The following is a 20907-nucleotide window of genomic DNA, read 5'->3' as shown; positions in this document are numbered from 1 at the left end:
AACTACACAGTTTCCTCATTTTATTGCAGCTTTGTTGACCATAATGTTACAGTAATGTTTGTTATATAATGTTATATATGTTATATAAAAACTCTTCTCCTAAGGCACGTCAATAAGACTTTCCAATCTGTGACACTGAATCACAGTTTTTTGATAAATTGTTCATAATTCAAGTATATTTTAAAAATTGTCCATGAATTAAAAAAAAATCATAAAAATGTGTGATATGTTGATTTTTGCTTCAGAATGAAGCAAGAAATGCAAAATCATTCAAATTTTGTGAAATAATTAATGGACAAAGTTACAGTTGAAAATAGTGTACCTTTTTCACTTTGCTGTAGTTGGCAATGGCGGCATAGTGCAAACATTTCAGTTTTCCTTACTTAACATTCACTCAAAGATTAAAAGGCATATCCATAATGCTGTGGATCGTGTGTGTCCTAGAAAAGACTGTCAACGTCGCCCATCTCCACATAGACAGTCTTCAGCTGCGAGTAGTATTCAATCGTCACTTGGCCGTTCTCCCGTCCTATGCCTGCTCAACATAGGGAATATTTGACTGGTCAAACTGGGCACCATAAACAACAGCACATAGAGTGGTGATGGTTCTGGGATACAATTAAACAGATCATGTATGATTAGGACCAGAACCCACCGGACATTTTGAAGCCTCCAAAGGGAACTTCCACAGGAGTGATGTTGTAGTTGTTGATGAAACAAGAACCAGCATTGAGGTGTTCAACCACACGGTGGGCACGCTTCACGTCACTATGTGTTGATGGAAAAAGATTTGATAATTTGCGGTATAAATGGTGTGTTGCTTGCATACTAACTAGAAATGACCTGATTTTTTTTTCTTTTTTTTCAGAGCCTACTGTAGTAGTCATGGAGGCTGAAAAAGAAATATTAGGAGTCGACATTCATGTGCAGTAAAAGTGAAAATAATATATGAGCTATATAAATAACTAAATATCGCCAATTTTATCAGCTGCACACTCAACAATCTTTTGCACTTTTTATTATCTCCATTATGTTTCATCATGTGTCTTCAAAGGGTGAGTAACTTCATTTTACTTTTATATTACAAGGGTTACCTTGCCTGTACAGTTAATATGGATTTGAGCCTGAAAGAATTTTATTTACCATGGGACATTTTTTTGTTAACAAATTAAACATTTTTTTTGTACAATCGTACCTATACTTCCCAGTGTCCCAGGAAATGAGACTTTTTCAACAGTTTCCGTGGTCCAAGCAGAAGCTGTAGTAATTCTAAACTTGATTCTGCATTGTAAGCATTATGGGAACTGTAGTTCTTTTATCCACAAATTAGCCGTATCATTGTTTAAGCTGCATGGTTCGTGTGGAAAAAAAGTACAGAATATATGGTATTCGACGAGCGTCACAGAAAGAGGTTCCACTGTTGCTGCTGTTAATGAGTTTGTGGGTGACTTCCTGTCTACAGTTTATGATATAATCGCTTCATATTTTTTCGTAATTGTGTTTCAATTCAATGAAAATTGTATGTGTAAGCAAAACCTGTATTGTCACCTGGGTTGAAGCAAACTATTTGAAACCTTGTTGTGCTGTGTTCAGTCCTAACCTGGTGAAAACTCCTGCAGCCAACCCCAAGGCGGTGTCATTGGCTCGCTGCAGCACCTCCTGTTCCGTGTCAAAAGACAGCACCGACATGACGGGACCAAAGATCTCCTCCCTCACGCAGGTCATGTCATCTTTGCAATTGGCTACGAAAGGGCAAACAAACAGAGAGAGCATGTGGACCTAACCTGACAACACTAATAAACTGTAAGAACAGTTTAGTGGTGGAAATTCCTGCATTGGAACCTTCCAAAATAGTGAAAATATTATGTATACTTCAAAACCATAAAACGCTTACCCAGAACACATGGTGTCATGTAGTATCCACCTTTGAGTTTAGGGTCTGATGGGACAAAGGATTCACCCCCACACAACACAACAGCCCCCTAAAAAGTTATGAATGATGTCATGCAACATGAACAGAGGCCCATAGGGCAGAATGTTCTAAATCCATCTTACCTCCTTCTTTGCCTGATCCACAAAGGTTAGGACCTTGTCTAGATGTGTTCTGCTCACCAGCGCTCCCATTCGCGTACTCTCTAATAACGGGTCACCAATCTCAATAGCTTGGGTTCTCTTCACCACTTCCGCCACAAATTCAGGCAGAATATCATTCTGGACAAAAACTCTTGTTCCGTTGCTACAAACCTGGGAAACAAGCACGGTCTTGACATTGCAGTGATGCACATCACAATGACGACAGGGCACATTAAAAAAAGTGTCAGACTCTACCTGGCCTTGAGAAAGGAAGTTTGCCATTAGAGCTCCCCGGACAGCGTTCTGCAGGTCGCTGTCCTCAAAGACAAGCAGGGGAGATTTACCCCCGAGCTCCAGGGTCACAGGCTTGACCCCTTTGGATGCCATTTCCATAATCTGTAGGATCACAGGGAAGAATATGTATTGCTTATTCAAAGCCATGCAGTCTGAATCCTTTCAATGGTTCAAACCGCACATGCACGAGTCCATGGGGACCAGGTAGCTCTTTATTTGACAGGAGACAATCATCACACCCCTATATAAAGTCATTGGAATTTATAACATATAACATCTATATAATGTAACTTCGGTGTCATCTTATAAAGAACAGTAAAATCATCACACAGTAACTTAACACTCAAAAGCTAGGTAGGAAATATATATGAGGCAAGAACCAACATGAGTTTAAAATAAAAAGAAGAGATATATCCCATAATTTTATCCCAGCAAAGCATTTCACTGGTTATTGTTGCCGGGGGGGCTGCAATGATGCCTCTGTCCACCAGAGAGAGCCAGAGTCTCAATTGGCATCAATAACCAATGGAAGGCTTTGCTGGAAAGAAATGCATTATGGGATGAAGTTAGGGTTCACTGCTTTTGATACGGTATACTCGCATTATTATGCTGCATATTATCATTGCATCGAGGAAAAAATTGCCTCAAAATAATGTTGACAATAATATCATTTATTGCCAATTTGTAGGACAAATATCGTCCAGCAAATAGTTGTTATCGTGACAAGCCTATTTGTATGTGAGGTTTAATGTGTAACTGTGCAACTTAATCTATGGTTCGGTGCCCTTTTCATAGGGCACGTTGAGAATGCTTAGCAAATATATTGTTGGTTCTCACACAGCCAGCACTACTTTCCATATTTTGGTTTAGTTTTGTTTTTAATTTAACCGTCAAGTCCTGTCAGCCACAAAAAGTAAGTCAAGCATGTGCAGGCATACTCTTATTTACTGACCTTCTGTCCCGTTGGCACACTCCCAGTAAAGGACACCTTTGCCACATCAGGATGGCGGCAAAGCAAGCTGCCCGTCTCCTGCCCCCCCTGCACCACATTGAAGAGCCCCTCTGGAGCCCCAGCCTCAGCATAGATCTCTGCTAGCAGGACGGCTGTCAGAGGCGTGACTGGGGAGGGCTTGAACACCATGGAGTTGCCTTCGTTCACAAGACAGAAGAGAGAAATTGCCAGAAAATAGGACCAGAATAATACAATGTTTTTTTTTTCAACTTATAAATACAGAATTGCTTTGTTGGGTTCTGTGTAGATAGATGACTGCTTTCACAGGCCACATACAATAGTATAACAGAGCCAAACTAGCCTCCTCAAAGTGACCTATTCAATATAAACCAAACACTTAATGGTTTGGAAAGAGGCAAAAAAGTAAAATGCTGTTTTCCAACGTCAAAGCGGATGTGCGTAAATATCTTGTTTTGCCTAAAACACATAGATAATAGTTCGGCTTTCATGGATGACTAAGGAAATTTTAAAATATTAACATTTGAGAGAATGAAATCAGAGGATATTTACATTCTTAAATAAAAAAAATTACTGTAATTTCTGATATATAAGTCGCTACTTTTTTCTTAAATTTTGGAACTTGTAGCTAAAAACACTAAACTCATCACACAGCAACTTAACACTCAAAAAGTGTACCTAAGAAACATACAAATGATTACCAATACTAAAAAAAAAATAAATAAAAAGTTTTCCCATAACAAATTGCATCTCAGCAGCGCATTCATTAGGGTGCTGAAATCACATCAGCCTCCCTCTGAGCTCCTTTGTCTCCCTGTGGTGGACAGAGGCACCATTGCAACACCATCCATCCATTCATTTTCTATTTTGCTTGTCCTCTAATTAAAAGCATTATGGGTAAACTTGAAAAGTTATATTTTTATTTTAAACTTGTATTGGTACATGTTTGTATGTTTAGCTGTGTGATGAATTTAATGTTGTTTGTAAGATGACACTGAGTCAGAGTCAGACTGTCATTTCCGATGAGTTGACCAGCTTGTTGTGTTTTTCATAGCTCATGGTTGTCTTACTTTACCATTTTTTTTATAGGATTCCTTACCACAAGCCAGTGCAGGGGCTGACTTCCATGCGGCAATCTGGAAAGGGTAATTCCAAGCACCGATGCCTACGCACACCCCCAAAGGCTCCCTGCGTGTGTAGGCAAACGATCCGCCTGGCAACTGCACATGCTGGCCTGGACAGGTTATAAAAGCAAAAGCTGAAAGCAACAATTTCATACATTCTTCTACTACTCAAAAACGAATATAATTTATTTATAGTTATTTAAGGGGTGTTATTTCATGCGTAGAACTCAAATAATGTTAAAACATGTCATTTTCGCCTTCTTCTTTTACTAACAGTGAGGTTCTGAAGAGGTAAAACAATCATGCACCAACCAGCAAGACTGCTGGCGAGTCCAGCATAGTACTCTATAGACAGTCTGGCAGAGTCCACATCCAGACGGGCCTCTGTGATGGACTTCCCATTGTTGACCACTTCCATTTCGGCAATCTCCTCTCTCCTGTTCTGTGCATGAAAAACAACAGAATAAACAAATCCTTCGAGAAACGTGACGAAAAAGTATGGCATCTGCAACGACGAAGCAGACCTCAATGATGTGGGCAGCTTCTATCATGACCCTTGCTCTCTCCATCCCAGACATTTTACTCCAGTGTCCAAAAGCTGACTTGGCCGCCTCCACAGCCTGGTCTACATCTGAGGGACCACATGGCTCCAACATGCACAGGACACGTCCTTCAAGAATAAGGCTGGTGAAATAATTCTTGTTTATTACTTCTCAAGACACATTTAAAAAAAATTTGGGAATTTTCCATCAAAGTGTATTATTATCCAAATATACACGGATGGCCCTGTGTGAAAAAGTGATTGTCCCCTAAAGCTAATAACTGGTTAGGCCACTCTTAGCAGCGACAACTGCAATCAAGCATTTGAGATCACTTGCAATGAGTCTCTTACAGCGCTGTGGAGGAATTTTGGCCCAATCATCTTTGCAGAATTGTTGTCATTCAGCCACATTGGAGGCTTTTCCAGCATGAAGTACCTTTTTAAGGTCATGCCACAGCATCTCAATAGGATTCAGGTCAGGACTTTATTTGGTTTTTCATCAGCCATTCAGAGGTGGACTTGCTGGTGTGTTTTGGATCATTGTTCTGCTGTAGAACCCAAGTTGGTTTCAGCTTGAAGTCACTAACAAATGTCCCAACATTCTCCACCAGGATTTATTGGTAGATAGCAGAATTTTTGGGTCCATTTATCACAGCAAGTCTTCCAGGTCCTGAAGCAGCAAATCAGCCCATCAGCCATCTTCTTACATTATCATTCATTCATAGTGAGTATCAAAACATTCTATGCTTTCAGTGTGTGAGGCTATAAAGGCTCAATTGACCTCATTTTTCACCATTTGTTGAAAGGCCCGAAAGTAACCCCAGTAAAAATTAGTAATCATTATCTTGCAATTATTTAACAAGTACACCAAAAGGATCCCAAAGCTTGCAGAACCACCTTTACAATTACATCACCAGTCTTTCACAATTTTGTGCAATCTTTTTGACCCACTTTTCTTTCTAACAGCATGTAAGGTCACACTAGCATTGGACTTTGGAGCGGGTCGTTGCAAAACACTTCTTTTCTTTCTTTAGCCAGTCTGTAGACCATTTTGCTTATGCCATTTGTATCACTGCCATTTTGTACCACCCAATTTGTGTCATTTTTAACAATCTGTTGGACATATGGTGTCACACAAGATGATTGAAGCCAAAATTACCACACCTTTCTCAATTTTGCACTCAAAATGTTTTTGCCCCTTGGCATTGACTTAACACACACCAGCAAACAACTACACAAAATCTAGTGACAAATACAACAATACAGCTGTTTATATTTTGCATAAACAACCAAAGACAATTGTAATGTTTTAACACATCAAAGAGACTTAGATTACCTGTTGCAGGTTCGTAGACGTTTTCCCCGTTGCTTCTTTCTTTGCTTGTCCTTCTTTTTCCTCCCCAGAAGTTCAGCGGTGCAGTGATATTCAAGCTACCCGAGGAGAGGCTCCTCACGGGTGGAGCGGCTGCGGGCTGTCGCAGCAGCACAGCGAGCCTCTGGAGCATATTTGACACTGATTTGCTTCAGTTGAACCAACAAATGTCAAACGCGCTTATTGTGCACGTCCGAGCTGTGCGTTTTATGTGACGTATGTGCACTTCCTGTCATTGATTTCATGGAATAATTTACCACAGGATTAAACAGAAAAGGGTGTTAAAGAAACAAACGGCTGCGAAGCACATGTTTTACACATTTGCTGTTGCGTTTACGTTCTTCGGTTTAATAACGGGTTTCAAGTATGACTTTCAATGCGGATACTGCCTCCTACTGTATCGGAGTATGCATCAAAGACTAACCTACTTTTCTTTAACTATTAAATAAAAAACAAAAACATACATCCAATTATAAAACCATACGTCGTTTAATTACTCTGTAACCGCTCACTGTGTGTTTTTTTACCCACTATGCAATAGTTCCTAAAATACGCTCAATACCACCCCTTTCCTATGTAATTCCTTAAACGTTCCGTTAGCATCAGAGAGGCGGGACATATGAAGTGCGTCACAAGACGAAGCAGGTGATTGGATATAATTTTTTAATGACCAGGAAATAAGAATGCATAGTCTGATTTAAAAAATGGTTTAAATGTCAGTTTTGTAATAATTACAGGCGATTCAAAACAATTGACGATATATACATATTTTGGTAAATTTATTTTATATGTTAGCATTGTTCGTAAAAGTGGGAGGAGCTTCGTCGCAGTGATCTTGCAGCACAGCGGGCTCAGAAGCACATTGCAACTATGGCCGGCGACACTGAAACACACATACGGGACCGGGGCGAGAACACCAACGTAATACGACAACCTTTTCTCATCGGTGTCTCCGGAGGCACCGCCAGCGGAAAGGTTGGCATCCCCGCTTAATAAATCGACGGGTTTAAAGCATTGTCATGCGGGGTTTTTGAGGTTAATCGTCGGTCCACGGCAGGCGGCTGCCGGTTGACCGCGTGGCTTTCTTGCCGCTTGATTGACAGCTCTTTCATCTGTTTAACCGCTTCGCTCCCGGTGCAATTGAACAGCATGTAGTGATTTTCACTTCTGTTCTTTCGCAATAAAATTTACTTGGGTTTTTCACCATGACTCCAACCTGACAACCGTTTTTGGTGGATAGCCATTATTTTAGCTAATGCTGGCTTCCAGGCCACATTCCATCACTCGCTAGCATAACTGGCTATTTTAGACAATAGCTAGTGCTAGCTTGCAGGTTTTAGCTAGCACAGCCTTGTTTGTAAACAGTCCCATGTATCCCCCCCATCCACTTGACGAGCATTATAATTTATCTTTAAAAACGAGGTATAGTTTCATACGAAAATATAAATGCTTGTCTCCATTTTGTCTTTTAACTATCCACGAAAGTAGTATGTTGGCTATCGTATAGGAAGGCATGACCCACATTATGGGCCAGCCAAGCTTGCCGGTGCGCGTTCACGTCCCTTTGTTCTATATATAGACCAATATAAGGTAAATACGGCAAACAATTTATCAAACTGACAATTAAGTAACCCTTTAAAATCCCACATTAATTTTTTGCATCATGTACATGGACGAACCAGCGCCATTTTTTTGTGAGAAAAGTCCCAAGTTCTATAGCCAATCAAATTTAATTAGTTTCAGATGAAGCACATTTATTTTACTTCCTGGTATGCTGGAGATACCAACGCGGTCTTCTAAAACACAGGCATAACCAGTATGATTACATAAGTGTATGTCAATGAGGCAATTTGGCATCTGGTGTTTTCTTAACCATGAAACTGGTTAAACACAGACACTCCCAGGGGCACAATACAACCTCGTTTATTGTGCTGTATGTTGTAACATGAGGATAACTTTTCCCCTTTCATGCATGACCTGACACCAAACTTGCCTCTTGAAAATAAAATGCCAATGAGAATTTTGTGGCTGCCTCCCAGTGTGACATCATCGCTGCTGCTTTGATTGCATGATGTAATTTTAGCCTGCTTGTATGAAAGTGGGCGGCTTGATATTGCAGCAAGGCACTGCCTTGTTTTGATTTAAATCAAACATCCTTATTGCAGATGAATGACTAATATCCATTAAGTGTCAGGCAATCAAGTTCTCAGCTGATCCAAAGAACTATTTAAAACGTAATAATGTTTTTTGGTGTTTGTTGTAGAACTGCAATGTATCATACTGAAGGCAGCTAATGTGGGCAGTGCTCATCTTTTCAAACAAATATTACCTTGCATTAATTAAAAAAAAAATCTGCATCTGAGTTAAGCTTTTGGTTGTCAGGGAGCATCTGACATTTTTCTGGCTCCATTCGATGAAAACAAAAGCAGCACAGCCTCGTGCAGCCTGCAGAATGTCCTGTCAGCATTCACCCGGTGACTTATTCAGTTGTGCCAGGTCAACGAGGACACACAAGGTCTCCGACCGGGCAGTTTTCAACAACGGCAGGAACGGAAACTTCACATGTACTCGCATCAGACTAATAGATTCCTTTTTAAATCGAGCAAAAGTGGCTGATTATGGATGTGAAATTACAAATACGCACCCAAAAAAATATTACATTGACTTGTGTTTGCAGTCGTCGGTGTGTGAGAAGATCATGGAGCTGCTGGGCCAGAACAAGATTGACCACCACCAGAGGCAGGTGGCCATCCTCAGCCAGGACAGCTTTTACAAGGTGCTGACCCCCGACCAGAAAGCCAAGGCACTTAAGGGCCAGTACAACTTTGACCATCCAGGTAAAACACGTATTTCACTGTTCTTTCTTAAGCATGTGTTCACAGAAAGTGGCTCATATATGTTATTTAGATAAAAATACCTACATTTGACAGTGTTTCCAAAAAGCTGTTTGTGGCAGGCACAGTGATATAATTTTTGAATTTGCATAATTGACCATGATTTATCAGCAAAATAAAACATGAACTAGACCTGATGAGGGAGAACAGAGATGAGCTAGGGTCTAATATGAAGAAACGCACATTAAAGAGGGCACAATTCCATATTTTCTCACTGTAAATGCCTGGGAGAAAAGTCCTTATCTTTTTTCCCCATGCATTGCAGAAGTGCAGACTCCATTTTTGCAACGTCTTTTACTCCCTTATCATACAGTCAGCATGCCTTATGCCAGCGGCACCTGCTCTGAGACTGAACCAAACAGCTGGTGTAACGAGTTGCTGGGTTACCAAACGTGCTGCGGGATCCCCCACGCTCCACGTGTCCGTGTGCCTGGGTTAAGAAAAGCTGAGCATGTGTTTCCTTTCCTTGCTTGCCTTCAGATGCCTTTGACAATGAACTGATCATGCAGACACTCAGACACATTCTGCAGGGGAAGACGGTCCAGATTCCAGTTTATGACTTCGTCACTCATTCCAGGTGAGCACACCTTGGCTGTTTCCCATATGTGCTTGTTTACCGCAATTGTGGGCGCACTCAGTTATGCCACGTGTAACTTGTATGCTGTGATTTTAATTGATTTACCTGAACAAAGACACAGAGGCCCGGAAATGTGTCTGTGTGTTTCAGGAAGGACGAGTTTATTACAGTGTATCCGGCTGACGTGGTCCTGTTTGAGGGCATCCTGATGTTCTACTCGCAGGAGATCCGGGACCTGTTTAAAATGAAGTTGTTTGTTGACACGGATCCAGACACCCGACTCTCCCGTAGAGGTGTGTGAAACCGACATCACGTGCATGGGGGGGTGGTGGTTTCTGGAGTTAAATCTAATGTAATAATACCAAGTCACTTTTATTGAAAGCGTTGAGCTGAAATCTGGGGAGAACGTACATTTTTCGGGAGGGGGTGTGAGCCTTGTGGCAAAAAATAGATGTTTTATACGTGTCAATTACTCACGAATGTTACCCATTGGCTCCAATCGTTGGAATGTAACTTTCATTATCTACTATACTTTAAAAGCGTGCTCAACCACAATCCTTTTTTAGTTTGACAGGAGCCAATGACGAGCCCTGAAAAAAACAAAGAGCCCAAAGAGCTTGCCAACCCATTGGCAATTGCAGATCGTTATCACTCAATCTAACAGTCTGCCCCAGTGTCATCTTACATAGACCACTAAACTCATCACACAGTAACTTAACATATGTAATAACAAATATGCAAACAAGCACTTTTAACAAGTATTTTAAAGTTTTCCCAAAATGCATTGCGTCTGAACAAAGCATTTCAATGGAGGAAAAGCAGCATAGAAAATGGATGGATGGAGTTGCGGTGCTGCCTCTGTCCACCAGAGGAGGCCGATGTCATTGTAGTGCCCCCAACAGGCACCACTTAATACCTTGGTCAGATGCAATGCATCATGAGTGAAATAGCCTTTTGGTACATGTTTGTATATTTCATGGGTGTGATAGGTGTTAAGTTGCTGTGTGAAGAGTTTTGTTTGTCAGATGACAAGTGTGTTGTATTGAGTGACACAGCAGTTCAACAATCGGTGGTAGGTTTGACGTAAAGTAGATATCACAAGATTAAAATTTAGTCATATATATTAAAATGTCAATACATTCATACCAAATGTTCTAAAACTCCTAAACACGTGCTTGAAAAATCCAGAGTAATGATTTTAAAAAGATGTATAATTATATGTAATGTCCTCCAGTCCGCTTTCATGTCATTTCCAGGTTGGCAAACAATACTATTCATGTACTGAATGAATCACTGTTGGGTTTAACCACACCCTACTGTGTGACTTATTTGTCCTTGCTGCATGTTCTTTTTCTGCTCAGTTCTGAGAGACATCGGAGAGCGTGGGCGAGAGCTGGAACAAGTGCTGGCACAGTACATCACTTTTGTAAAACCGGCCTTTGAGGAGTTCTGCTTACCAGTATGTGACCTGACGCGGACGCTTGTACTGTTCACATTTTTGACACCCTCCGTGTTTTGTTTCCCTCCACTAGACGAAGAAGTACGCTGATGTGATTATTCCACGAGGAGCAGATAATCTTGGTAAAGTCGCATATTGTGGAACCGCCTCCCTCCGTATCTCTTACCAGTTACCTCATTCACTCTCCCTCCCCTTTCCTCCAGTGGCCATCAACTTGATCGTCCAGCACATTCAAGACATTCTCAACGGCGGCCTGAGTAAGCGTCACAACGGCTGCACCAACGGTCACAGCACCCCGCGGCAGCGACGGACATCCGAATCCAGCAGCCGGCCGCATTGACCTCGCCGCACCTCTCTTCCCAGGGCGGAGAGGGGTGGGGGTGTTTGGGTGGCCAGCGCTGTAAATAATGCCTTGTTTTGGCATCACTGTATTTAAGATGAGTGAGAGGGAAAAGAAAGATTTGCATAAAGAATCCAAATGCCTTTTTATTACTATGACTACTCCTTGATATTAGTTACATTCATTGTAATTGTTGAATTTTGGGGTTGGCATTTATGTCAGGAGGGTTACAGAGGACATGATGACCTTGGGGTTTAATGGACAACCATGCGTTTTCCTTGGAAGCTTATCTTTTGTTTCAATGTATCCCCTTCAGTTCATGCTGACGACAAATAAAAGAGGGGGAATGTTTGTTTTTTTTCTAATATATTACCATATGACATTAATATAATACTCTGATAAAACTTGAACCTCCAATAATTTTGGAGTGGTAAAATGTTCATTTGGATCAGTTGCGATCTAGAAGACAAGTTTGAAGAAATCCAAGTTGCACTTTTTGTTAGTTTGACAATCTTGGGATTTTTTTTTTAGTTTTTCAGTGTTCCCTTGTGTTGTGAAGTGTATTGTTTAACACTACAGCATTTGTAACGTAACGTTGTTCGCAGCAGCAGAAACACTATATAACAAGCACCTGACCTACACCTCTCCACTTATGCAAATGAACTAGTGTAATAATTTGGTATGGCTGTTAAAATTGGATGCATTCCACACATTGCTTTATATAGTTGTATCCCAGGTTAAAAAGATTAACTTAGCTTTAATTGGGAACTAACGTTTAGTAGGGTTGATGTATACTCAGGTTTGTAAAGGTCTTTTGCTCTGCAAACGTTGCTGCCACAGCAATATCTGTGGCCGTAAGCCACCAAGATCCACCACAATGCCTCCATAAAGTTGCCTCAGGTTAACGTGCACAGCAAGTATCCACGCCAGTTTCCGGGAGGACTTCCGGGTACAATAAAATAGCTTTGAAAGGTTTTTCTATTACGTGTTGTGTATTTATTTTGTATAATGCGACTGAATTATTTGTACAGTAAAACTTGAATATGTTCATTGTGAATGACTGACTGGATGGCATTGTTAAGTAGCCAATAAAATGATGTGGCAAAGTGTCTTGTGTGATTATTTTGATTGGCTATTTGTACAATTTACAGTGACGTACGCCCTTTTAAAGACAATCTATACACGGGGTGGCACAAGTACATGATTTTTACTGAAGCATCACTAGCAATCTTAGGTAAATACACCGACGTATTTAATGTGTTGACCAGCCAGACCGTTCATTACGTGAGTATAATCACGCATGCGCATTGGCGAGAGTCAGATCATTTAATGTTGGTTTCAATATTTTTTTTTACACAATTGAAAAAAGCAATAGGATATGTGAATGAAACATAACAAAACAATTATTTAATATTCACAAAACAATTATTTAATATATTTTAATGCAAGAACGATTGTTCTTATTTTGTGAAAACTGCAATTTACCGAGCGTCCCTGAAAGCGACAGGGAAGCCAAGATGGTGGTACGTAGAGCTTCTGCATGCCTCATTGTAAACATTGAAACAGCTGAACGAATAATGTCTACATTTACAGTCAACTGTTTTCTTTGTCGTTCTCGCAACAGAAATTCGGGCTCCAGTTCAAAGCTACGCTGGAGAACCTAACCAATGTGAGACCAGTGGGTGACGACTTTCGCTGGTTTCTGAAGGTAGCATGTCTGTCAAGCTAGCATGCTTGCGAGATCAGAACACATCCACGTATGTATAACGGCATTTTGTTTTCACCATAATAATCTACATTTTAGCCTTTTATTTGCTTTGCAATTAGCTCAAGTGTGGAAACTGTGGAGAGATTCCCGATAAATGGCAATATATAACCCAAGCGGTAAGAATGACAATAAATAGCTCGCTCAGTGACGTATGTTTAAAACTATCTATATTTGTAATGCATGTTTAGGAAAGTACACCATTGAAAGGAGGAAGAGGAAGTGCCAGCATGGTGCAGAAGTGTAAACTTTGCTCCAGGGAAAACTCAATCGGTAAGAGCTTCTTGTTTCATGTCAATTTCTTCTATGTGCACACTTATAATAGATAAAACTGTCCTCATACAGATATTCTGGGAGACACGATTACACCTTATAATGTAAGCGCACATTGAAATTCTTTTATAGTTGCTGATTTTCAAAAGGATATCAGATTTAGTGCATTAACTTAATCCAACGTTCACATTGATCTAGGCTGAGGACAGTGAGCGGTTCAAGACAATGGTACAGTTTGAATGTCGAGGTATGGAGCCCGTTGACTTCCAGCCACAAGTAAGAACCAAATATTTTTGTTTTTACTTAACTTAATTTGCATTTTTCTATGCACGTATATAAGCACTCACACACAGATTGGAACTTGAACTTGAGAAGGGCCTTTTGAATTGCATTCTAAATCAATGCCAACAGGGGGCGATCCACTACAATATTACCAAGACAAGAACTATTTCAATTGGCGCACTTAGTTACTCAATAAATAAATAAAAAGCTATGGATAAAAAGTGTCTTCTTTACGGGTGAATCTGTGAACCTTTCAGATTAGTATTACAGTATTTCAACAAAATATGCCATATTGGCCAAAAATGTAGTAAAACAGACAAATAGAAAAGACCTATACATTAAATATTCACAACATTTCCAATAAAATGTATATTTTTCATTTTGCACCCACATCAGGCTGGCTTTGCTGCACAGGGAGCAGAGTCTGGAACGCAGTTTCCTGAAATAACGCTACTAGAAAAAGTAAGTCATTCAACATTTTTGGAAAATAATTTTGGCAACTTTTTTATATGTTCATAGATATTTACATTTGTGGTCCACGTTTCAGGATTGGACAGACTATGATGAGAAAGTCAGCGAATCAGTGGGGATATATGAGGTCACACACCAGTTCATCAAGTGCTGATGTCACATGATCGGGCGAATGACCACTATGGCCGAGTGTCATCGGTGATGTTTCGGGGTGGATGGAAGCTGGAGTCTCACACCTTGGCTTAACAATAGGTGTGACAGGCATCAACATGAAATATGAACAACAATGGCTTTATTCAGTATGTTCACAGCTTTTTAAAAAAAATATAAAATAAAGTTGAGGAGGAACAAACACTGTTTTGAGGATTTTTATTGCATATGTGGTTGTCACACAAGATATGGTTATTCCACCTTTGACTGTAAGCAGTATATAGTATTGTATTCAATGATGTACTTCCTACACAGGTAATGTGTATACAGATAACTACTGGAAACTTTGTTACATGTATCTGCATAATAGAGCTTTTTTTTTTTTTTACAAGATAATGCTATACTTTGAACCGAAACTGCTTTGTTGAGGACTTAAACGAGCAGAGCACTCACTCTGCTGATTATTTACTGTAGTGGAAGCTACTTTTGAATGACACCGACCAAAGCTGAAAATTAAAATTAAATTAGCGTCATTTAGTGACTAGAGTTACACTTTCAACCAATGTAATCGAATAATAAAATTATTTTAAAAATCGAGACATGAGTAATAACAAACACAGGGTGACGCGTCATCTCCGGTCTTTTAATAGACGATCTTTCCCAAAGTCGTAACCGGAAGTGGTTCGTGACCTGCCGTTCAATAGCAAATGCTAGTCACATTGTTGTTGTCCACCTCCTGACAGCGACTCACCATGGCTCCTCGGAATAAAAACAGGGTTTTTGTCATCGGAGTTGGTATGACAAAGGTAATTTAAGCCCCCTAAAATATGTATGTTTCAATGTTTGAACATATGTCAGTAGCAGTATTAGCTATGTGCGTCTGTAACGTAGTTATGAAGACATCAACGAAGTTTTCTCAAAGTGATTTAAGATCTTTAAATTGTGTTGGAAGCTCTTTAAAATAATTTAATGAATTAGTTTGATCAAACATAAATTCGTGCGTTGTGTTGACAACTGTTGCTGGACGAACGTCGACTACTAGTCCATAGTTCATGTCCAACACAAATACCTGAGCTGTGTTAAAGGTCATTTGGCATCCGACTTTATGTCCTCTGAAGTTGTGTTCTGCGTTTGCAATTCAATATTTCTCCTGTAAATGTATTCTCTATGCATACAAAGTGCTACATGACTTGTGAGTCATGTACACAATTCGAATGACAATTCGAATGACATGCATGTATTTCAATCTGTTACATTTTTACTTCAAAACAATACTACAAAACAATATAACATGTGGTGTTGATGTGTATTGTTGCTACAGTTTGACAAGCCTGGGGCCCGTGGTGACTATGACTACCCTGACATGGCCAAGGAAGCTGGTGCGTGTCTTAACAGAATTCCGAATTTGGACATTGCTCTGACATTGCCACATAGTTGAAAGTCCACGTCCGATTGGATAATTATTCTTGACTGCATATCTGAATTCTTTTGTAGGTCAAAAGGCTCTTGCAGATGCAGGAATCCCATATTCTGCAATAGAACAAGCCTGTGTGGGATATGTCTATGGTAATATTCATAATATTTGAGTCAAATGCAATGTTTTTAGTATTTACAGTCAATTATGATTATGCTGCATCTTCTCTATGTTACCATCTCAGGGGACTCCACATGTGGGCAGAGGGCCATTTACCACAGCCTGGGCTTGACCGGCATCCCCATCACTAACGTCAATAACAACTGCTCCACGGGCTCCACGGCGCTCTTCATGGCCCGACAGCTGATTCAGGGAGGTGTGTTGAAGAAGAGGAACTCTGCTCGTTTCCAGTCCTACCAGATGGAAAAAATCTGAGAGAAATCATAATCAATCGTCTGCCTTTACAGGTCTTTCAGATTGTGTACTTGCTCTTGGATTTGAGAAGATGGAGAGAGGCTCTTTGTCCTCCAAGGTGAAAACTAAAAAATAACACACATACTTTTGCACAACACAAACAACATAAAACAACAATGGTCCTCCACCAAGGTGGAAAAAAAGTTGTGAGTCTTCAGTTGTTAAAAAGAAGGGCCAACATTTTGGCATAACAAAATACCACCAGCTGCTTATAATCATCTGCCTTGTCATTTCCAAGAAATTTCCAAGAATTTCTCAACATGCATGCATTTTGTCCACTTCCAAGAGAGAGATTTCTGCAAATAAAAAAAAAAAAGTAAAAACTGTAGGCATATTAAAATGAATGTATTGGAGTGTGCAGATAGGCTTTCAGATAGCTTGTAGACTACTAATTCTCACTACTACAGTTTTTGCTTTATTTTGCATACATTTCCTACTTTGACCCAATACTAGTATCTTGAAAACTATAGCCAATCTGCACTTCTGACGTACTTTTTCCTTATTAGTGACCAAAACCAAGAAAAATGTATTTTATTCCACAAGCATTTTGGTTGTAAATCAATGATTTTGGATATTATTTAGTCAAGATGATTCATGCTGGCTCGATACATACATACAGTGAAGAAAATAAGTATTTGAACACCCTGCTATTTTGCTATTTCTCCCACTTAGAAATCATGGAGGGGTCTGAAATTTTCATCGTAGGTGCATGTCCACTGTGAGAGAGATAAACTAAAAAGAAAAATCCAGAAATCACAATGCATGATTTTTTAACAATTTATTTGTGTGATACAGCTGCAAATAAGTATTTGAACACCTGTGTATCATCTAGAATTCTGACCCTGAAAGACCTGTTAGTCTGCCCATTAGAAGTCCACCTGCACTCCATGTATCATCCTGAATCAGATGCACCTGTTTGAGGTCGTTAGCTGCATAAAGACACCTGTCCACCCCATACAATCAGTAAGACTTTAACTTGTAACATGGCGAAGACCAAAGAGCTGTCCAAAGACACCAGAGACAAAATTGTACACCTCCACAAGGCTGGAAAGGGCTACGGAGCAATTACCAAGCAGCTTGGTGAAAAAAGGTCCACTGTTGGAGCTATCATTAGAAAATGGAAGAAGCTAAACATGACGGTCAATCTCAATCGGAGTGGAGCCCCATGCAAGATATCACCTCGTGGGGTCTCAATGATTCTAAGAAAGGTGAGGAATCAGCCCAGAACTACACGACAGGACTTGGTCAATGACCTGAAAAGAGCTGGGACCACCGTTTCCAAGGTTACTGTAGGTAATACACTAAGACGTCATGATGTGAAATCATGCATGGCACGAAAGGTTCCCCTGCTTAAACCAGCACATGTCAAGGCCCGTCTTAAGTTTGCATATGACCATTTGGATGATACAGAGGAGTCATGGGAGAAAGTTTTATGGTCAGATGAGACCAAAATAGAACTTTTTGGTCATAATTCCAATAAGCGTGTTTGGAGGAAGAAGAATGAAGAGTACAATCCGAAGAACACCATCCCTACTGTGAAGCATGGGGGTGGTAGCATCATGCTTTGGGGGTGTTTTTCTGCACATGGGACAGGACGAGTGCACTGCATTAAAGAGAGGATGACTGGGGCCGTGTATTGTGAGATTTTGGGGAACAACCTCCTTCCCTCTGTCAGAGCATTGAAGATGGGTCGTGGCTGGGTCTTCCAACACGACAACGACCCGAAGCACACAGCCAGGAAAACCAAGGAGTGGCTCCGTAAGAAGCATATCAAGGTTCTAGCATGGCCCAGCCAGTCTCCAGACCTGAACCCAATCGAAAATCTTTGGAGGGAGCTCAAACTCCGTGTTTCTCAGCGACAGCCCAGAAACCTGACTGATCTAGAGAAGATCTGTGTGGAGGAGTGGGCCAAGATCCCTCCTGCAGTGTGTGCAAACCTGGTGAAAAACTACAGGAAACGTTTGACCTCTGTAATAGCAAACAAAGGCTACTGTACCAAATATTAACATTCATTTTCTCAGGTGTTCAAATACTTATTTGCAGCTGTATCACACAAATAAATTGTTAAAAAATCATGCATTGTGATTTCTGGATTTTTCTTTTTAGTTTATCTCTCTCACAGTGGACATGCACCTACGATGAAAATTTCAGACCCCTCCATGATTTCTAAGTGGGAGAAATAGCAAAATAGCAGGGTGTTCAAATACTTATTTTCTTCACTGTATATTCACCACAATATGTCAGTCGGTAGTGTTGAAGGTCCTTTAATTTGAAAAGGCCAAGCCCCGTTAGTGAAGCTACAAGTACTAATTTAAAAAAATAATCAATTATGGATAGAAGGACAAATGCTTTGCTCTGAAAAAATGCATTATGGAAAGAAAGCCGCACTCAATAAATTTAGAGAGAAAAACAGATTTATACATATATAAGCTGAACCGCACTATAAGCCACACTTGTCCACATCACAAAATGGCATATTGTGGTGCCACAAGGACAAGGTAGCTCTTTGAAAGGAGCAAATAATGAGCTACGGAAAAACTCACCAAGCATGTCAACCCATTGGAAATTGCCACAGGCCATTACTCGGTAGTTTGACTCATGCTGTCATCTTGCAAAGATCACTAAACTCATCACACAGCAACTCAACAACTATTTAAATATCTTTCCGTAATGCATTTTGTCCCAGCAAAATGAAATAAAAATAATGGGTAAAAACAGGTAAAAATAATGGGTGTTAAGTTGCCGTGTGATGACTTTAGGTTTTTTTTTATGATGACACCATGAGTTAACCTTTTACACTGATAGTCCGCTTCAGCTTACATATGTTTTTTTTAATATCTGGCTTTCTTTCTAAATTGACTGGGTGCGGCTTGCACACCAGAAATTATAATTAGTTTGACAGCACTCAATGGACGGACTGATGCTCAAGAGCAATGGCTCCAAGAAAAAAAGTGTCCAAGAAATTAAGTGAAGATCTAAGAAGGAGATGTATGTGTAATTTGTAATTGGTGCACCTAGTTCTTGGTTTTAGAAATCAGAAATCTATCATTCAATATGACCTTCATGCATGTAATGAGTGTATGCAAACTTGTCTGCAACTGTATATAGCGAGAAACCACTCAAATATTTCTCCTGTTAGTACATGGATAGGACCAGTCCAATGGACAAGCACATGGAGGTGATGATAAACCGTTACGGCATGGCGGCAGCTCCGCCCGCGGCGCAGATGTTTGGCAACGCCGGCAGGGAGCACATGGAGAAATATGGTAATAGCTTAATTATAGAGGGAATGCATTTAAAATCAATTGTTGATTGCTCATCAGAATCATTTCCAGGCACAAAGCCGGAGCACTTTGCCAAAATCGCCTGGAAAAACCACAAACATTCCACCAACAACCCGTAAGTTGCAATCAAGCGACACACAACGTATTTCAGAGAGTCTCTGGTTCGGTGTTAAGCTAGGAATGTGTATTTGTGTGTGTAGTTATTCTCAATTCCAGGATGAGTACACTTTGGAGCAGGTGATGAAGTCAAGGAAGGTGTTTGAGTTCTTGACGTTGCTGCAATGCTGGTAAGGCTCTCACTTCCATTTGCCCAGAAAAGCGTAGCTGAAACTAAATAAAACCATGATAGAATAAATCTTTTATTATTCTCCCATCAGCCCCACTTCAGATGGTGCCGGTGCTGCAGTTCTGGCCAGCGAGGACTTTGTCAGGGAGCACCGTCTGGAGAAGCAAGCAGTGGAGATCCTGGCCCAGGAGATGGTGACTGACATGGCCACTACATTTGATGAAAACAGCTGCATTAAGATGGTGAGGAACGTTTTTGTGCAACACCTTTCATTTGTGGACTCCTGTTTGATTTGTGAGTCAAAAAAAAATATCAGTAATGCAAACAGCCATTGAACTGAAATAGGCTGTTGATCATCTGATCAAAGGCTTAAGACAACAGGCACAATAATAATAATGACATCTTACCAATAACAAAGACTACTGCTGTGGCCATAATCCAGCTAAAAATCAACACTGAACCCCCAACGTCACTTCCTGTCCTGTTCGGAACACATTTGTTGCAACAATTGATTATTTTCTCTGATTATATCTACCATATTGGTTAGTATGAGTGTAAAGATGACTATAGGGGTGTTATTTCATGTCTAAGGGGCTCTAATAATGTTACAACACATATTTAGAAGGTAGTAAACAGGTTTTCTGTGCTCTACTTATGAAAATCTTCAATTTATAAATTAGGAGTCCATTCATTCATTCATTCTCTAGTCGCGGGGGTATGCTTTTGGGGAGAGAGGCGGGGTACACCCTGGACTGGTGGCCAGCCAATCACAGGGCACATATAGACAAACAACCATTCACACTCACGTTCATACCTATGGACAATTTGGAGTCACCAATTACGCTAACAGGATGTACTTTATCT

General features: G+C 40.3%; 4 protein-coding genes across 7 annotated transcripts in view; 3 read left to right on the top strand and 1 right to left on the bottom strand.

Moving 5' to 3' along the window:
- Positions 1-19: 19 nt before the first annotated feature.
- On the bottom strand, positions 20-6793 carry aldh9a1b (aldehyde dehydrogenase 9 family, member A1b). Of its 2 annotated transcripts, none has more exons than XM_058066774.2 (11): positions 6339-6793; positions 4986-5131; positions 4774-4903; positions 4437-4571; positions 3320-3516; positions 2329-2469; positions 2056-2244; positions 1895-1982; positions 1601-1742; positions 656-768; positions 20-535 (listed from the first exon to the last, which is right to left on the bottom strand). In XM_058066774.2, exons 1-11 carry the CDS (start codon positions 6505-6507, stop codon positions 441-443), a joined length of 1545 nt encoding a protein of 514 aa, XP_057922757.2. In that variant the 5' UTR covers positions 6508-6793; the 3' UTR covers positions 20-440. The 2 variants fall into 2 exon arrangements, with proteins under 2 accessions (XP_057922757.2, XP_057922758.2); XM_058066775.2 differs by having other exon boundaries at positions 4986-5145; positions 6339-6464.
- A 389-nt stretch (positions 6794-7182) lies between these two features.
- On the top strand, positions 7183-11995 carry uck2b (uridine-cytidine kinase 2b). Its single transcript, XM_058066779.2, has 7 exons — positions 7183-7349; positions 9052-9211; positions 9749-9845; positions 9996-10138; positions 11207-11304; positions 11378-11426; positions 11508-11995. The coding sequence occupies exons 1-7, from the start codon at positions 7245-7247 to the stop codon at positions 11642-11644; spliced, it is 789 nt and encodes a 262-aa protein (XP_057922762.1). The 5' UTR covers positions 7183-7244; the 3' UTR covers positions 11645-11995.
- A 1111-nt stretch (positions 11996-13106) lies between these two features.
- On the top strand, positions 13107-14778 carry czib (CXXC motif containing zinc binding protein). 3 transcript variants are annotated; one of them, XM_058067586.2, is made up of 8 exons: positions 13107-13167; positions 13269-13352; positions 13472-13528; positions 13601-13682; positions 13755-13786; positions 13881-13958; positions 14361-14426; positions 14512-14778. In XM_058067586.2, exons 1-8 carry the CDS (start codon positions 13162-13164, stop codon positions 14587-14589), a joined length of 483 nt encoding a protein of 160 aa, XP_057923569.2. In that variant the 5' UTR covers positions 13107-13161; the 3' UTR covers positions 14590-14778. The 3 variants fall into 3 exon arrangements, with proteins under 3 accessions (XP_057923569.2, XP_078647109.1, XP_078647108.1); XM_078790983.1 differs by having other exon boundaries at positions 13741-13786; XM_078790982.1 differs by having other exon boundaries at positions 13139-13167; positions 13269-13401.
- A 462-nt stretch (positions 14779-15240) lies between these two features.
- scp2a (sterol carrier protein 2a) overlaps positions 15241-20907 on the top strand; it is a 17784-nt gene continuing 12117 nt past the window's right edge. Inside the window, exons 1-9 of the mRNA XM_058066567.2 lie at positions 15241-15391; positions 15907-15964; positions 16080-16151; positions 16244-16375; positions 16467-16531; positions 19613-19739; positions 19809-19872; positions 19958-20044; positions 20135-20285. Coding sequence (XP_057922550.2) covers positions 15338-15391; positions 15907-15964; positions 16080-16151; positions 16244-16375; positions 16467-16531; positions 19613-19739; positions 19809-19872; positions 19958-20044; positions 20135-20285 — 810 coding nt within the window. The 5' untranslated portion in view covers positions 15241-15337. The remainder of the gene's footprint in view (positions 15392-15906; positions 15965-16079; positions 16152-16243; positions 16376-16466; positions 16532-19612; positions 19740-19808; positions 19873-19957; positions 20045-20134; positions 20286-20907) is intronic.

The sequence above is a fragment of the Doryrhamphus excisus genome, linkage group LG6 (assembly GCF_037039965.1).
Source record: "Doryrhamphus excisus strain RoL-2023G ecotype Guam linkage group LG6, RoL_Dexc_Guam_v1.1, whole genome shotgun sequence".
Lineage (NCBI taxonomy): Eukaryota > Metazoa > Chordata > Actinopteri > Syngnathiformes > Syngnathidae > Doryrhamphus > Doryrhamphus excisus.
This window is presented reverse-complemented; position numbering and strand designations above follow the sequence as displayed.

Excerpts from the sequence above, each read along its gene's own strand:
- aldh9a1b (XM_058066774.2), bottom strand. The coding sequence starts at position 6,507 with ATGCTCCAGAGGCTCGCTGTGCTGCTGCGACAGCCCGCAGCCGCTCCA. Across the intron at positions 4,572-4,773 it reads ACTCGCCAGCAGTCTTGCTG|GCCAGCATGTGCAGTTGCCA; the intron begins GTTGGTGCATGA and ends TAACCTGTCCAG. Across the intron at positions 1,983-2,055 it reads TGGATCAGGCAAAGAAGGAG|GGGGCTGTTGTGTTGTGTGG; the intron begins GTAAGATGGATT and ends ATAACTTTTTAG.
- uck2b (XM_058066779.2), top strand. The coding sequence starts at position 7,245 with ATGGCCGGCGACACTGAAACACACATACGGGACCGGGGCGAGAACACC. Across the intron at positions 10,139-11,206 it reads CACCCGACTCTCCCGTAGAG|TTCTGAGAGACATCGGAGAG; the intron begins GTGTGTGAAACC and ends TTTTCTGCTCAG. Across the intron at positions 11,305-11,377 it reads TTGAGGAGTTCTGCTTACCA|ACGAAGAAGTACGCTGATGT; the intron begins GTATGTGACCTG and ends TCCCTCCACTAG.
- czib (XM_058067586.2), top strand. Across the intron at positions 13,353-13,471 it reads ACTTTCGCTGGTTTCTGAAG|CTCAAGTGTGGAAACTGTGG; the intron begins GTAGCATGTCTG and ends CTTTGCAATTAG. Across the intron at positions 14,427-14,511 it reads AAATAACGCTACTAGAAAAA|GATTGGACAGACTATGATGA; the intron begins GTAAGTCATTCA and ends TCCACGTTTCAG.